Genomic DNA, 16,566 nt, shown 5'->3' with positions numbered 1-16,566 from the left:
TCCTCAGTTTTCAATGCCATATTACGCTTACTCAACTCTATATACCTTATGTTGTTTAATTATATACGATCTAATACTTCCTTGGTACTCGTCTACTTTTTTCCCTTACGGATATATTAAAAATCCGCTTTAAAAAGAACAAAGGGAATATAACATTTGAAAGATTATGATGCGTTAAAAGAGGACTAGCTGGGACGGTTTGGAAGTGCCTTAGCTGTGTGACATAATAAGGTATCAGAATAGCTTTTTGAAGTGTATTTGATTTTCTTTTTCTTTTAGCTCTGCTGAATATAGTAGTTAAAGGCTTTTGACGATGAGTAGTGGTGGCGAAGAAGATCATTTATATACTTTTGATGAAAATGACTCCGACTCTATTGAACTTTACGAATCTCAAAACACGTCTGAGTTCACCATACATGGACTGGCCACTCCGAAGTTAACTACTGTAATAAGCCAAGGATCCGAGTTCGACATCAATGAAGATGAAGATGGGGTCGATACCATATACGAGGGGATGCTTGACATTCCTATTACGAAAAGCAGTAAAAGAGTACTTTGTGAAGGAAGCGTACCGAACCTCAATTATGAGTGCTTGACCACTAAGGGTATTTTCGAAAGAATACTCCAAAGAGTCGACCATTTGCAACCCATCTTTGCGATCCCGTCTGCAGATATATTGATATTACTACAACATTACGATTGGAACGAAGAGCGTTTATTAGAGGTATGGACCGAAAAAATGGACGATTTGCTTGTAGAGCTTGGTTTAAGCACTGCGGCAAATGCCAAGAAAGATAAAGATTTTAGCTTACACTCCAGAAAAGTGGAATTTAAAGACGATTTCGCTTGTGTTATCTGTTGTGATAGTAAAAACACGGAAACTTTTGCATTAGAATGTGGTCATGAATATTGCATCAACTGTTATCGCCATTATATCCAAGATAAGTTGCATGAGGGAAACATTATTACATGTATGGACTGTTCTCTGGCGTTGAAAAATGTTGATATAGATAAAGTGATGGGACACGCTTCTAGTAGTAAACTGATGGATTCCTCAATCAAAAGTTTCGTTCAAAAACATAATCGTAATTACAAATGGTGCCCATTTGCCGATTGTAAATCTATCATACATTTACGAGATACTTCTTCGTTACCAGAATACACCCGTTTGCATTATTCGCCCTTTGTCAAATGTAATTCGTCTCATAGATTTTGTTTTAACTGTGGATTTGAAGTACATGCCCCAGCAGACTGTAAAATTACCAGCGCTTGGGTTAAGAAGGCCAGAAAAGAATCTGAAAATTTGAATTGGGTTTTGTCTCATACTAAAGAATGCCCCAAATGTTCCGTCAATATTGAAAAAAATGGTGGTTGTAACCACATGATTTGCTCGAGCTGTAAATACGAGTTTTGTTGGATTTGTGAAGGCCCATGGGCCCCCCATGGTAAGAATTTCTTTCAATGTACGATGTACAAAAATATTGAGGATAGCAAAAGTAAGAATTCTGAAGACGTCAACAAAACATTGAAGAAGTACACATTTTTTTATAGACTATTTAATGAGCATGAGGTTTCAGCCAAATTGGATTGGAACTTGGGGCAAACGGTGGGTACAAAAGTTCATGCATTACAAGAAAGAATAGGCATTTCGTGGATCGATGGACAGTTTTTGTCAGAAAGTTTGAAAGTACTAAATGAGGGACGAACAGCATTGAAGTGGTCGTTTGCTGTGGCATTTTATTCGGATGCATCTCACAACTTAACTAAGATCTTTGTTGATAATCAAATGCTTTTGGCAAATGCAGTAGAGTTTCTATCAGAGTTATTACAAATAAAAAATCCTGAAGTCATTATGAAACGAAAACCTGAGTTCTATAATAAGGCGGGATACGTGGAAAATAGAACTACTGCATTGATGGAATGTGGTAGAGAACTATTATGCAAAGGGATTTGCAAAGTTATGGAATGAGTGTTGTATCGCGGTGTTGTTTTTTTGTTGTTTTTCATTTTTTAAGGATGTTTTTTTATTATTCGGAGTTCAGTTGTTACATTTTTGTTCTATATATTTGTATCTTTATTTGGAATTGAAACGCTATTTATATACACTTGGTTGTTTTGTTTTCCGACGACTTACTGTTTTTCAAGTAGTTTTTGAATTTTGATATTGGTAAGTAACTATTGACAGCTATCTTATACATTTAAGTATCTGGTTCTTTTTTATACAGAGTTTCATAAATAAACTTAGAAAAGCAAGTACCTATAAAGTCCTACTCATTTCTCTATTTCATGCAGCCCTCGTGGCATAATTTTCTCATAATGTCCTTATTTCACAGTCGAGAATTTCTACCAGGCGTTGAACTTCCAGTTTTCTTCTTGCATCTTCGATCCAACCTTCGCAAACTTTATGAGGCCAGCCCTTCAAGGAAACAACTTCTTCTACAGCATCATTGAGGTTAGATACCCTCAACTTATCACCAACTCTTGCATAAACAGAATCAAAATCAGTAGCATCTGATGAGTTACCTGTCTTTGTAAACAAGAAAAGAGAGAAGACTTTTGCGCTTAATTGTCCTAAAATACCAGAATTTGGTGGCAATAAAGAGGCAGTTTTGAAGTCGTCCGCTAGCAAGTTCCATCTGTTGTAGATTTGCTCATTAGATAAAAGGTTATTGCCCCTACAGGTGGATTCCAGTTCATCTAAAGCTGCGCTTAGCAGTGATGGAGAGGTTTTCTTTGGCTGACACTTGCATGGTACTTTCTTCTCTTTGTTTTCGTTTTTACCACCTTTTTTGTCACAACAACATTTTCCGTCATCACAACAAGGTTTCTTGTTAAAAGTAGAAAAAAGGCCAGAAAGGAGCTTCAAGTTGGATAATTCCTTGTCAATATTTACATTAGGCAAGTTACTGTTGTAAATTCTGGATTTGATTTCATCTACTTGGAGAGTTAATTGTACTAGGGCCTCGTTTTTGCTCAAAATTTTGCTCGACCTGTCAATGGACTTACTCAAATCGCTAACTTCAGAGTTAATTTCCTCTAAATGGGCCAATCTGCCATTTCTTTCTTTCTCAATTTTGTCCTTGATAATCTTATTAAATTCTTTAACTTGAGTGATAGACAATAAACCCACTTCATTTGCATGTTTGGCTTGTAACAATTCTTCGTTGGCCTTTAGCTTTTCTTCCAACTCCTTGTCTTTTTGTCTTGTCAAGTTCTCTTTAAATTCGTCCACTTCTTGCAACAGGTTTTTTTGAAGATTTTTTTCGAATTCCCTCTTCGAATTTTCATACTGCGTATTCAGTTCTGTGATTACTTCAGACGTTCTCTGCAGCATATATTTGGATAGGGCTTCCTTTAGTGTTTCATTAAGTTGAGACAAATTCGCAAGCATATTTTCGCTGGACTTCTTCATTGAGTTTAATTTTGTTTCAGGCACAGATATTCCGGAATCGTTTAAATTTTTAATGAGATCATTTAGCGAGTTTATGATTTCTTTCAGCTGCGGATCAGAATTATCGACTTCAATATCTAGCGGCTTTAGTGATAAAATTTTTCTTACTTCAATGTCTTCCTTTTTAGATTTACCTGTTGGTGGTCTAGACCCTAATCCATAAACTAGTCCGCTTGATTTTGCCTTCAAGTTGTCCCAAGAATCTTCTAAAAACAACGATGGCCTATCGTGATAATGCTCATACGTTTGCACCAAATCGTCAGCAAAAGGAATATTATTAGAAAAGAAATCCCCAAATTTTTCATTCTTTTGGGAATATATAACGCCTCCAGCATAGAAGGCTGTAGCTGACAAAGCAATAGTCCATAAGGTATTGCGAAATTTATGTGAAGCTTTGTTCGATGCGACAGTAGTACCTGCATTTATACTAGCTAGGCCCCTCCTTAGTCCTATTTGTCGTGAAGCAGTCGTTCTCAGCATGATACGGATGTTAGTATCGGTAGATCCCGGTGTGTCCTTGTCTTGTTTGTCTTCCTTTTCCAAATAATATATTCTTCGAGGACACTTTTAATTTTAAGTATTTGATTTTTCATTATTTTGTCAACCCTTAATCCCGATTCGCATAGAAATTTGTTTTTGGATTTTATTGGTTCAATAGAAACTCTGGACGTTAAAAGTGATGTACAGCTGCCAGTGACTTTTGATTACAATTTATGTGAGTGCAGCTTATTGATGAAGTTCGTAGTCTGGTGAGACCATTGGTACTAAGATTATGGGTGCATGCTCTATTCTTGAAGTAGTAATATGAAGAGCGAAAAAATACGCTTTTAATTGCCCAAATACATAAATTACTGTTTATATTTGTATGGATTTACACGAAAGAGCGGAAAAGGTACCTGGGAATAACTGTCCAGATCAACACAGAACCTTACTAATTCGTTTAGTTTATATAGCTACAAAGCCAGTTGTGTAAATCAATGCGATCCGGGGCAACAGATGCTGACCTGTCTTGGTTTCTGGGCTCAAGTCTCGGCCAGGTTTAACCTGATAAGGAAACGCTTGTGGTTTCATAACAGCAAATAAACTTGGAAAAAAGTCTGGCCGAGGATTATTAAGAAGGTTTTTTAGTCTAGAAGCGGAGTTCCCAAGTATTTCTATAAGTTACTTAGAGTGACACTTGTTTTGTTCTATTACCATTGATAAATTAATGATTTTTTAGGTTTACCCGCCTCCATCCCCTTATCTTGTTGTGTCAGTAATAGTAATATTATTGTCACCACACAAAAAACGTATAAGTTTAAGGTAGCATTAAGCGAAAAAATTTTGTTTCTAATTGTTGTATGTATATAATTCATCGTTTATTTATATTCAATGTTGTCCAATCTAGCCCTCATCTTTAATAATTAAACACTAGACCAAAGAGTTTCTGGAGTTTTATAGACGATGTTTCTGGACTATTCTGGATATGAGGCTCTTACTGAAATCAATTCTTCCTTTGGGAAGTATGTTCTGCTATTACATCAATTTGAAAGTTGTCAGAGATTGAAAGATCGGCTGCAAATGCTGAAGGATTTAGGTAAAGAATTCAGCATATTCGAAGGGTTACGTGTGGGAGACTTTAAGGAATCCAAAAGCATGGTTCATAGATTCTATACCATGGTTATTTCTTTAAAGCAAATTATGGAAATCGGGCCATTAATTAGACGCAGCCCCGCTGTGTTAATTGTAGAATTTGGAACATCTATAGAAGACTGTCTTGATGAATTAGACCCATTGCACCCACTCAATAAGGCCTACATTTTCATTTATAAACAATGGGCCTATTACCATCAGTATTATGTAATTGAAAAAATAAAGAAAGTTATTATTAACATGGCTCCGGTAGAAGAAGATGATTGGAGTATCCTTCACAAGGTTGTTTACTCTGATGGGTTCCCTGAAAGACGATATAAAAATAAGAAATACTTGGGTGACATTTATATTCCACAACCATTCATGAAAAGCAAAAAAATCACGACCATTTCCAAGTTTTCCCAGATTTCTAAAATTTCCAACGTCAAGGTCTACAGATTTCACACTACAGTAGTGAGTGATCCTTCTAAACTGAGCAAAAATAATTTGAAAGTTCAAGAGCTTGGTGATAAAGATTTTCCTAATCTTATATGGACCCTAGAACCTGAAAACTTTTATGTTGATATGAAACCCTACAAGGAGCACCGAGAAAGAAAGAGGCAGAGAGAAGAAGCGGCTAGGCTAAAGTTGTTGGAACAAGAAAAAGGGAGCATAATACTGGAAGAAAAAAATGAAAGAAATGGCAATGAAATTAAAGTACTTCCCGGATTGAAAAATATCATGAAAACCCCTCTTGCCAATAAAGTTGTTAACATCTTTAGTAATTATACGGCTGCTGTAACAGGTTATACTCAAGCTATTGAAACAGAGGTAAACGACATAAACGGAAGCACTCAACAGAAAGATGGCGACATACCAGAATTGTCAAATGGTAAATTAGCCCAACAATCCAGGAGCCAGATCCAAGCCGGTCCAAAGACACAAACAAATAATTCACCTTTGCAAGCAGAATTCCGGAATAACGATGAAAATAACATATCGTGGAACACAACTATGCAGGATATAGATCCAATTTATATGAACGAAAAATGTATCAGAGTTTGGAGAAAGGAGCAGCAAATGCTAGGATTGGAACGGGCTAGAACCTTTGATACGAGACTCCAGAAAGATCCTATCGCAGCAAACAATGAAAAGTTTGGAAAGCCGGGAAATAATCCAAAAGGACGCGCCAAATCTCAACGCATTAAAATCAAAACATCGAATACGGCATCCACTATCATCAACAAGGATGAGCTGACCGTAAATAGTCATAGAATAGAAACACATGGCCTAGTAAGAGAATACTTCAAGGCAAAATTCAGTATATCATCTAAAGGAAGCAAACGAGGTGAGAAAACCGGACAGCAATACACTTATATAACAAAATACGATAAGAATAATATTAATGGCATCAATATCTCCTCCAAAGACATCCAGGCAACTGTTCTGACCAATTTGACTGACATTCACTTCAGGGATGTCATGACGGTAAAGTTTAAAGGTTTTAAAGCCAAATTCTCAGAATTCAAAATAATCACCTAAGATCATCCTACCAAAATATTGAAAAGCAAACATAAACACTACCAATGTAATAATTAAAAATAGACAATAAAAAAAAAAAAAAAAAAAAAAAAAAAAAAAAAAAAAAAAAAAAAAAAAACAAAAAAAAAAAAAAAAAAAAAAAAAAAAAAGGGACACGATGCAATGCGCTACACTTGAAACCTGAAACATTTTTGCATGAAATAAAGGCAATTGGTCATTGCGTCCCATACGATGGGTCTCTAACAATTACGTCTTACATGTAGCTTTTCTCGATGTTTCTATTTCAAAGAGAGCTCAGGTTCTTCTTCAATCGATTAGGGTATCACGGAATGACTAGCGATCTGTGCTTTAGCATTTATGTTATGTAAAGGTTTAAAATAGGCAAGGAACAATCTCTTTATATCTGAATGGGAACGTGACTACAATCTTGACGTATCGTTGGTTTACTTCAATGCAGTAAAGTACGGCGGTTAATATTTAAGCACGTTCTGGCTGCACTAAATGAAAAAACGCATTTAAGTTGCTGAATCAAAGTAGGTCAGCTTTTTAAATCTTTACCATACTGGGCAATCTGACCAGTATGGTGAACCAGGTCGATCCTCCTGGCTCCGAGTTATCAGTTACGTTTTGTACGATGTACATTGTTGAAGGCTATAATCTTCAGTTATTTTTAACGAATTCGTGTAGAGCGACTAGTCAGTCCGGACAATTCAGGTTAGAAGCCTCTGCCCCTGCGATATGAACGCACATCGTAAGCATGTGTTAGGAAGAGAATAGGACTTTGTGGGATACTATTGGCAGTGATTTTTTGTTGAATAGTTTTGATATCGATTTTGAGTATATCAGAGGTTTTTATTATAGCGCCAGACTAAAGGAAGATCAAAAAGTTTTGCTTTTTTGAAAAGACAGATATATTTATAAAGAAGATGTTGCAATTTAAATTGGTTTTATTAGGTGACTCGTCTGTAGGTAAGTCTTCCATCGTTCATCGTTTTGTTAAGGACACGTTCGACGAATTACGTGAAAGTACGATTGGTGCTGCTTTTCTATCTCAATCGATCACCATTCATCCAAATGATGGTAATGAAGCGAATGCAAAGGGCGTCGTTGTAAAATTTGAAATTTGGGATACCGCTGGCCAAGAAAGATACAAATCATTAGCACCAATGTACTATAGAAACGCCAATGCAGCTTTGGTGGTTTACGATATCACTCAAGAAGATTCATTGCAAAAGGCAAGAAATTGGGTGGATGAATTGAAAAATAAAGTAGGCGATGACGACTTGGTCATTTATTTACTAGGGAACAAAGTGGATTTATGTCTAGGGACACCTGATGCTGAAATAAGCCAAGAATCAAACGAAGATGGGGATAATGAACAAAAGGTAAGAGCAATCAGCACAGAAGAAGCGAAACAATATGCACAAGAACAAGGTTTATTGTTTCGAGAAGTGAGTGCCAAAACTGGTGAAGGTGTTAAAGATATTTTCCAGGAGATTGGTGAGAAATTATACGATCTGAAGAGGGACGAGATTTTGTCCAAGCAAAATAGACAGATTAATGGAGGTAATAATGGCCAGGTAGATATTCATTTACAGAGGCCTTCTACCAACGACCCAACCTCCTGTTGCAGTTGATTAAGCTATTGTTATTTTTTTGCGGGATTTAGTGGGGGAGAGGAAAATTTAATAATATTGGTACTCTCTGATAATAAGGCACTTCATACATAATAAAGCAGAAAAATGGGGAAAAAAGATGAAACAAGAATAAGAAAAAGGGAAGCGTATAACGTCTATATGAATATGCATATACATCTATATAGTTGTGGATAGGGTCTCCTAATTTTGACGCATTTTATTTAGTAGGCGAAATTGATAACCCAAACATAGTAAAAATATTAAATAATAATAATAATAATAATAATAATAATAATGATATATTGCGTGCGTATAATTTACGTAACCTTAAAAAAAAGAACCCTTGGTGTATGTATGTATGTCTTATGAAAATTGAAACGGTAAAGGAAAAGTAAAGTGAGAGGACGAGAAGTTCCCGTTCTCGTTCATGCCTACGCTCGCGTAAGCGCTATGAGTTAGTCATTAAGCCAATGGCATAACGTTTTCAGCGAATTCGCCAATGTAATTACCAGGGTTCTGGTAAGAGCAAATGACGTAATCGCCCCATTGGCCACCACAAGATTTCAAACCGCAACCGACTTGGGAAGTCCCCTTCCAGACGACCTGGGTGAAATGACCAGCATCTTCAGTGAAACCTGGGTTGGAATAGTCGTAGCTTGAAATCTCGTTGTACCAAGCATCGACAGAAGCGGTTGTGCCATAGCCTAGTGCCAAATTTTCACCATAAGCGCCGCCGGAATGGACCAAGTTTCCTGAACAGTCGTAGGAGTCGGCGTAATTTTGCGCATATGTAGCCAAGGTGTCGGACCAAGTCAACGAGCCTGTGTCCTTGTGCAAAGCTCTCTTCGTGTTGTGTTCGTTAACCATTGACGTGGCGAAATCGGAGCCTGAAGAAGATTGGGCGGCTGAGGCGGTAGATTGAGTGCTGGTGGAGGATGGAGTGGCAGAGGTGGTAGAGGTGGTGGTTGGAGTGGTAGATGTAGTAGAGGTGGTGGATGGAGTGGTAGAAGTGGTAGAAGTGGTGGATGGAGTGGTAGAAGTGGTGGATGAAGTGGTAGAAGTGGTGGATGAAGTGGTAGAAGTGGTGGATGGAGTGGTAGAGGTGGTGGATGGAGTGGCAGAGGTGGTGGATGGAGTTGATGGTGTCGAGGACGAAGACGAAGTCACATCATCCTGGGCGGCCTGCTGGGTGGCTTGTACCGATTTAATGGTGGAAACGGTGGTAAAGACTTGAATTTGTGTGGAAACAGAAGATTCTACAACCGGTGTGCCCTCCTGGGTAGCGGAGGGAGCTACGTTGTCCACCTGAGCATTGGCAACTACAATAGGAGCAGTGGCAGTGGCAGTGGCAGTGGCAGGAGCGCCTGGTGCGGTGGGAACACCCTCGGTAACCAACGAGGTTAGAGTGTGGCCGTTTTCCACGTACACGATCCCTTGCACCATCACGGTGGCAGCTTCATGGACGTGCTGAGTGACGGTCACGGCCACTGGGACAGATAAAGCGACGGATGCAGATGCAGCCAATAGCGAGACTTTGGAGAATTTCATTGTTGTTGGAGTTTGTTGGTAGTAAAGGAGCGGTATAATTTCTTAGTGACGTTGTATCGAAAGTGACACTAAGAAAACAACCACCAACATCACATCAATTGTAACACTCTGAGACAAGCTTATATATACAAAAAGATCAAGACGATTGCCTTCGAACGACGTTTACGTTTCAAATCTACCGCCCACAGACAAACCCAGCAGAAGAGCGAGACACACGAAATTACTATTTTTTTTTTCACTAATAGTCCACATATGCCATTTCCTCTATGGGAAAGACGATGTGAGAACAGATCTTCCATTCGTTTCACAACGGGGTCCACTTTCATGATGCGTATTTTTTCTTTTTTCCGCATGTTTTCGCGAGGCCAGCTGGGTCTTCTTTTGGCATTTCGCGAATCTCGCCTATTCGAGCGAAGCGTCGGCGCAGTCGAGACAGCGGGGGAGACGGTTCTCGAGGCACATTCCCCAGTGGAGGAGAGCTGCCAAGGTCCAGACGGGCGGCCCAGTCCCAGTCAGACGTCATGGGCAGGAGTATGGGACGGCTGGAGCGCGGAACGAAGCCAGATCTGGCCTTGATATACTCTTCTTCTGCCGATGCAGGAACCAGGACGGTAGGCTCGCAGCGCGCTAAACATCGCGGAATGCTATGGTTTCGGGACGTAATAGTAATCTCTGCTATCTGCAGGGCGACGGCGACAGCGACGGATGAGGTGGAGGAGGGTCGGGCCTTGTGGCCAGGAATTGCCGCTTGCGCCGACTGTTTCAATGAAAATATGGAGGCAGTCCTGTGTTTTCGTTTCCCTTTTGGAGCAGCGGCCAGACACTACATAGAGTTGTCTATGTTAGTGCGCGATTCAAACAAAGGCTTGGATCGGTTTTGGTGGAGGAGGTTGATTGGTGGTAGGTGGCGGTTACCCGGGCGGGCCCGCTTTTTGGAGTGGCGTTCCGAGGTGCTGCCGAAAATATAAAACCAAAACCAAAACCAAAACACACCCCTAAGAACTATGTGGTGATTCTTACCAGGTGGGACACGCTAGTATACCGTCGCAGTCCATCAAGTAAACAGACATTCTCGTTAGGCTCAAAACCACGCACACACGTCAGCATGCCCAACCTAGAAACCGTTTACCTGTACGCCGGTGAAGAACAGCCACGTGTGAAATTGACCTGTATCAAGGAAGGTCTCGCGCTACCGCAGGTTATCAAGTTTGTACATTCCATCCAGGAAATGTACGGCATAGAACTGCAAACGTCCGAGACCATAACGGAAAACCTGAAAATAGCCTGTGCTCCTCCGTATCTGAAGCCGAACTGTATCCCTCATTTCTATATCCTGGAGTATGAGGAGGCCGATGATACTTTTTTCATTTGGAAGTCGGACGGTCGCTGGCAACTGAACAAAGTTTCGGCCCTATTGTATCCAGACAGTGATGTCAATCTAGTCAAGAACACTTCATGGAGGGACGTTTTTCAGAATGACCACAGATTTAAGAACTACGACAAACAATCCTGGTTGCGACAATGCCTGGAAAGGATGAACGAGGACCTGTCAAAGTTGAACGTTGACCAATTCTGGTCTCAATTCGACAAGATATGCCACAACATTGCCAAACAACAAAAGAACAATGACCGGTTCAACATGGACCTTTTCAATACCTTCAAGAACGTGGTCTCCATGGCTATCCTAAAAACGAAAGTACTTTCGAATAAACGGCTTTTAACAGCTACTTTGAGGGATTACCACGACTCGCTGAAACAGAAACACCACGTTCGTGGCCGCGACAGCAACAGCAACGTAAAGGAAAGTAGTTCGGAATCTTTAAATATCAACGGCCCTTCCACCTCAATGGAAAGCGGCTCGAGAAACTTTTCTCCAATAAATTCTCTATCCCCGTCTTCCTTGAGTACCGACGACGACACGACCCCTACAGACTACGTATACAAGGACCTTGCATCCAAGCCAAGTATGGAGTTCATGCATTCAAGTGCTACCAACGATCTGATCAAGTCGAATTTCGAGAGTTATTTCAAGTTGATGGCTGAAGATTACGAAACCTTCGATTTGAAAGCGTGGTCGAGACAAAGACCTCGTAAGTTCCAGATTGTAGAAAGAAAAAAAATCGCCAAAACCCCCTCCAGCAATCGTCGTCCGCCTAAAGACGGTAAGATATCCTTCTAGCGATTTAGGAGAAAGCATATACATATTTTTCAACAGCATTTCCATATCCTTTAAACCAAAAGACAAAACCAACAAGTTATAAAACTACGTACGTATACAGAAAAAATAATTAAAGTACTAGTAGTGCCTGCTCATTCTGCATCTCTATGATTGTACGCTTTTTATTAAAATACTGATATTTGCCGCCGCGAAAACATATGTCATATTATACGAGCAGATTATATAATTTTCATGTTTTTCACTCTTAGGCATGATGGGCCAGATTTTTGTTTGTTTATTTGTTTGTTTATTATACTTTACAAAACAAATCGCTTGGCCATATAGCAATCCATTGTGCTGAGTTCCCCGTCATACAAACGAATATCCGTCCTGTTCCCTTTGCCAACCTTTCGTTTTGCTTTAGTGTCTTTGATCCAGAAAAGGAGAACAAAAAAAAAAAAATGTGGAGACTACAAATCGTTCTGGTACCGCCAAGTGCCCGGGATGCCATTCTGCTTCTCGACGCAAATACAACTATTAACGATACTTCTCAACAGGCATTTCCCATGCTTCAGCATATAGAGGACCATATTACGAACAGCAACAACAAAAGCATCAGCAACAACGATAACGATAGCTCTTCCGTGACTAGCTCATCTTCCCGTAGGATGGTTCAATCAAATGATGGTAGGGATATTTTAAACCTTCTCCCGAACTGCAAGAAATTTCTACATTTCACGAACGATAGTAATACCCTCTTACAACTTTCCAGTGAAATCCTAACTAAAGTTGATAAACTCTATCCCGATTTTAATCAAGCCATTGAAATCGTATCTCTACAAGATAGGCATGGTTGCGATCTGGACTCCCAATTCATGATAAAAGATGTATTCGAAACTGATGGAATCGTTTTGGTGATCTTAAAGGATGAGTTGGACTGCAATGAAAGCCAACAAGTTTCAGTTTTCCAGATAGGAAGACAGCGAAAAAGAATCAACAATAATTCACCGGCAAGAAGACTCTCAGTAACTGAGAGAAAAAAGAAAATTCCCAACGAAGACTTATCCTCTACACCAAATAAAGACTCTATGCACCCAGTAGCTAAGAACTCACTCAGGAAAAACTTCATCAATAAATCAAGGGTCTCAACTCCTTTGATGAACGAAATTTTACCGGTTGCAAACAGTCACGAAATACTGAATAAAGAAAAGGCTTTTGTACGAGCATCTCCGGTAATACTTGTCTCAAACGCACATACAGATCTACCAAGGAATTACAGCACTGACGGAGAAACTAAAGTGCATGAAGGTGATAACAATAAAGAAAATATACCCTCATATAATGAAAAGCAGGAAAATAGGAACACGAAATCGCTCGAGGCAGAAACCCCAGACGAGCAGTACAATTCATCAGACGATCATGATTTTGAGCCGACACTTGATAGTTCACAACAGGTTTCATATGACTCGATCGATACCGATTTCCAATTGAGCAATACCTCTTCTACAAATTCTGATATGCATATGCAACATTTCAAATCACCTAGCATGGTCCGTAGCCCCAGAAAGAGTTCTTTGGAGATTAAAGTTCAAAATAAAAGAAGTGAGAATTTGTCTCCGAACGATAAAGATGTGAGTGAGAATTATAGAAGAATAGAGAATTTTTCAGACGAAGAAGATTTGAATGACATGGACAACAGTCATGCAGATTCGTTTGTGAATAATTCCAAGAAGGCTTCAATGAATTTTCGCGATGTTGGTTCTGACTTGGAGAACGTTTCTTTTACCAGTGATATTAATGACGCAGTTCAAAGTACTCAAACCACTAAGAATGCAGTTTCTCCTTCTTCGTCATCTAAAAATAATAACCGGCAAAACCCAAAGGAAGCGAAAGAAGAGCTGTTTAATTTGATTGAAAATGAGTTCCCTGATAAATCCTCAGTTACCATCTCAGCCAAACCGCGTGAGAAAAGTATAAAAATACAAGAAACGATTCGGATACTAAATAGATTCAAACCAATTGAGGACGCTAAGACTCAAAAAAAAAAGAGTATAACGGAGTCATCCTTCAGGAAATTTCCCTCGACGATAGGAGATAAAGCGCAATCCAATATTCCAGAAGATGTACACAAATCTACCAAAGACAACAATAAAAGTATAAAAGTTGGTAGAGTAAAAGTGAAACGAATGATTGTTGATGCCGAAGCAAAAGTCAGAGAATTCAAAAAAAAAAGAAATATGGGGAACAAGTCTTTAAAGGATATCTTTGCTAATGCGGGAAGAACATCAAAGGCAAACTCAAGCATAAAGGTTGTTAAACTGACGAGGGATCCTGTTGATAATTCAAAGGGGAAAACAGAGACGGTTCTCAATAGTGGACTACAGGTACAAAATTCGGATATGGCGTCAAGTCTTGGACCATCTAAGGAATCGACTCCTGAAGAGGTGATAAATCGTCAAACAACACCATTCAGTATTCCAAAAACATCTTCCTCCAATATTGCACCACACTTCAAAACAATTAAGGTTACAAGGTCGAATAGTTCTTCTTCTTCATCCTCTTCCATTTCTTCTGCATCTTCTTCAGATGGCTCTTCAGCAGATGAATCCCATAATCGTTCTAGTGCAAGAAATATCCAAGTTAGAAAACTTAGCTTAAAAACGTTTCACGAGCCAATTCGAGATTCTTCTGACCAACGTATGTCAGATGTAGAAGGGGACTATGCAAAAAAGTATCAGACACCTAAATATATTGAGAGCGATAAAGATGATGAGTAAGCCGCTTTGAAACTGAAATATTCTGGATTATGGCGATAAAATGCCGCAACTTTCTAGGAAGTATCTTAAAGCGTTTGTGTACAGAAAGGGAGATTAGTCCACAGGCAATACTTGTAGCATAAATTCAGACGTCCAGAAATTCGAATGTAACTGGAGAGGAAAATAGTTGATAGAGTACGATTATGTAAAATTAATGAAACATTGAATTATAGATTTTGAACTTTTATGAGGATAACAAACATCTGCAAATATCTTTTACAAAAATGCAAAAAGAAAATAATGGTTGCTAAGAGATTCGAACTCTTGCATCTTACGATACCTGAGTATTCCCACAGTTAACTGCGGTCAAGATGTTTTTCTTGAATCAGGCGCCTTAGACCGCTCGGCCAAACAACCGTTTATTTGTTAAAGATTGATTGTTCACATAATAACTTACTATCCGACATGGTGGCCCAGGGATGTGCAGCATAGAGAGCCGGACCACCTCAACAAAGCAGACCAGCTGAATCTGATGTGCACTATAATAATGGAAGTTTTGTCTCAGATGCCTCACAGCCTTGAAATGGTAGACGAGCTTGTGCGAGTGACCATATCGCCTGTAGCTATACCATTGCAATATCGAAATCAGAATATGTTGCCTGGCCGGCAAAGCTTTAAGCGTTTACTTTTCTTGAAGGCCCTATAGGAATGTCTATAATTTATTATAGTCTTGGATAATTATACGTACGCGGCAATCACACTAACCTTGGTTACTATAACGATTGCTTTCTTTCATGACGTCTCTACAAGGTTATATACAAACCATATGACTGTAAACCTTCAAAAGTCGGTACCTCCTTCTGATATTATACATATTAAAACCAAATTATTAGAATTATTACTTAGTAATTTATTGTTATATCGTAAAATTCTCGTGCTATTTGTTTTTATTTTTTTGTCATTGCCAATGCTCCCCACTCGGTTAAATGTGTTGTCTCTGTCCCTCTGGCAGGGTGTGCATTCCTACTATGATACGAGGTACCTGAAGTTTGTTACTAAAAATTGTTTGTAGTGAGTGGTTTTGTATGTGATAAATATTAAGAAATAAACCGTTCTTTCTTGAAATACATAAGAGGCGTATAAAATATACGTTGATTGGTTATGTGAAACCCCACGATAAAAGCATAGTTCAGAACTGAGTTATGAGGTATCAGACAGAGCCCATTTGCTTATTTAAAGATTCATAGTTAATTTATCAATAGATCGACAAGTTAATTTCAACGATTAGATTTGGTTAACCGCATATGATTCAGTTTTATGTTATATATGAATAATTTGTAACCCGAAATCACTTACTTCAACAAGGTAACTTTATCTAAAATCACCAAAATATACATGTACAAACTGATATAATATACAACTCCGAAGCGTTCCTACGGTGTCCCTCTTTTTCTCTAACATTTGTTAAAAGTTTATGTTTTTTAGTTTATGTCTAGCGCGAGAAAAGCTTCTTTAAAGTGCTGTTTTCAACAGTGATTCATCAATATACAAACATAACATTCATGGTTTCGATAGGCAGGTATACCAGTCACCTCATTCAAGTATAGCACTATTTAGATGATTTTTGGCTTTGTATAGCCCCGGAACGACGAGTATTAACTCCGCAAAGTTATCGGCGGATGGAGAGTTAACGCCGTATCTTTATTCAAACACTCGGCGGTTATTTTGTATTTTTCTACTCCAACGGAGATCAACGCCGTTAAGAAAATAAGAAAGATGGGGTAAAAATAAGGAAAATGATGTAAAAAGGATATATAAAAAGTAAGTTTTAACAGCTTCAGCCTGGGCGTTTTTAGATTTTAG

General features: G+C 38.8%; 7 protein-coding genes and 1 non-coding gene across 8 annotated transcripts; 5 read left to right on the top strand and 3 right to left on the bottom strand.

Moving 5' to 3' along the window:
- Nucleotides 1-313: 313 nt before the first annotated feature.
- HEL1 (E3 ubiquitin-protein ligase HEL1) lies at nucleotides 314-1,969 on the top strand (the record flags this gene model as incomplete). The annotated part of the gene is made up of 1 exon (XM_018366460.1): nucleotides 314-1,969. The coding sequence occupies one exon, from the start codon at nucleotides 314-316 to the stop codon at nucleotides 1,967-1,969; it is 1,656 nt and encodes a 551-aa protein (XP_018221052.1).
- Nucleotides 1,970-2,311: 342 nt separating this feature from the next.
- MIC60 (Mic60p) lies at nucleotides 2,312-3,931 on the bottom strand (the record flags this gene model as incomplete). Its single annotated transcript, XM_018366459.1, has 1 exon — nucleotides 2,312-3,931. One exon carries the CDS (start codon nucleotides 3,929-3,931, stop codon nucleotides 2,312-2,314), a length of 1,620 nt encoding a protein of 539 aa, XP_018221051.1.
- A 963-nt stretch (nucleotides 3,932-4,894) lies between these two features.
- DI49_3387 (uncharacterized protein) lies at nucleotides 4,895-6,604 on the top strand (the record flags this gene model as incomplete). Its single annotated transcript, XM_018366458.1, has 1 exon — nucleotides 4,895-6,604. One exon carries the CDS (start codon nucleotides 4,895-4,897, stop codon nucleotides 6,602-6,604), a length of 1,710 nt encoding a protein of 569 aa, XP_018221050.1.
- Nucleotides 6,605-7,530: 926 nt separating this feature from the next.
- Nucleotides 7,531-8,241, top strand: YPT52 (Rab family GTPase YPT52; the record flags this gene model as incomplete). Its single annotated transcript, XM_018366457.1, has 1 exon — nucleotides 7,531-8,241. One exon carries the CDS (start codon nucleotides 7,531-7,533, stop codon nucleotides 8,239-8,241), a length of 711 nt encoding a protein of 236 aa, XP_018221049.1.
- Nucleotides 8,242-8,703: 462 nt separating this feature from the next.
- On the bottom strand, nucleotides 8,704-9,789 carry PRY2 (sterol-binding protein; the record flags this gene model as incomplete). The annotated part of the gene is made up of 1 exon (XM_018366456.1): nucleotides 8,704-9,789. One exon carries the CDS (start codon nucleotides 9,787-9,789, stop codon nucleotides 8,704-8,706), a length of 1,086 nt encoding a protein of 361 aa, XP_018221048.1.
- Nucleotides 9,790-10,894: 1,105 nt separating this feature from the next.
- FPT1 (chromatin-associated RNAPIII regulator FPT1) lies at nucleotides 10,895-11,968 on the top strand (the record flags this gene model as incomplete). Its single annotated transcript, XM_018366455.1, has 1 exon — nucleotides 10,895-11,968. The coding sequence occupies one exon, from the start codon at nucleotides 10,895-10,897 to the stop codon at nucleotides 11,966-11,968; it is 1,074 nt and encodes a 357-aa protein (XP_018221047.1).
- A 440-nt stretch (nucleotides 11,969-12,408) lies between these two features.
- Nucleotides 12,409-14,724, top strand: TOF2 (Tof2p; the record flags this gene model as incomplete). The annotated part of the gene is made up of 1 exon (XM_018366454.1): nucleotides 12,409-14,724. The coding sequence occupies one exon, from the start codon at nucleotides 12,409-12,411 to the stop codon at nucleotides 14,722-14,724; it is 2,316 nt and encodes a 771-aa protein (XP_018221046.1).
- A 280-nt stretch (nucleotides 14,725-15,004) lies between these two features.
- On the bottom strand, nucleotides 15,005-15,120 carry DI49_3382. The gene is made up of 2 exons: nucleotides 15,082-15,120; nucleotides 15,005-15,049 (listed from the first exon to the last, which is right to left on the bottom strand). It is a non-coding gene; the product is annotated as a tRNA-Leu (tRNA).
- Nucleotides 15,121-16,566: the final 1,446 nt, after the last annotated feature.

The sequence above is a fragment of the Saccharomyces eubayanus genome, chromosome XI (assembly GCF_001298625.1).
Source record: "Saccharomyces eubayanus strain FM1318 chromosome XI, whole genome shotgun sequence".
Classification (NCBI taxonomy): domain Eukaryota; kingdom Fungi; phylum Ascomycota; class Saccharomycetes; order Saccharomycetales; family Saccharomycetaceae; genus Saccharomyces; species Saccharomyces eubayanus.
The sequence above is the reverse complement of the archived record's forward strand: the minus strand, read 5'-3'. Positions and strand labels throughout refer to the sequence as shown.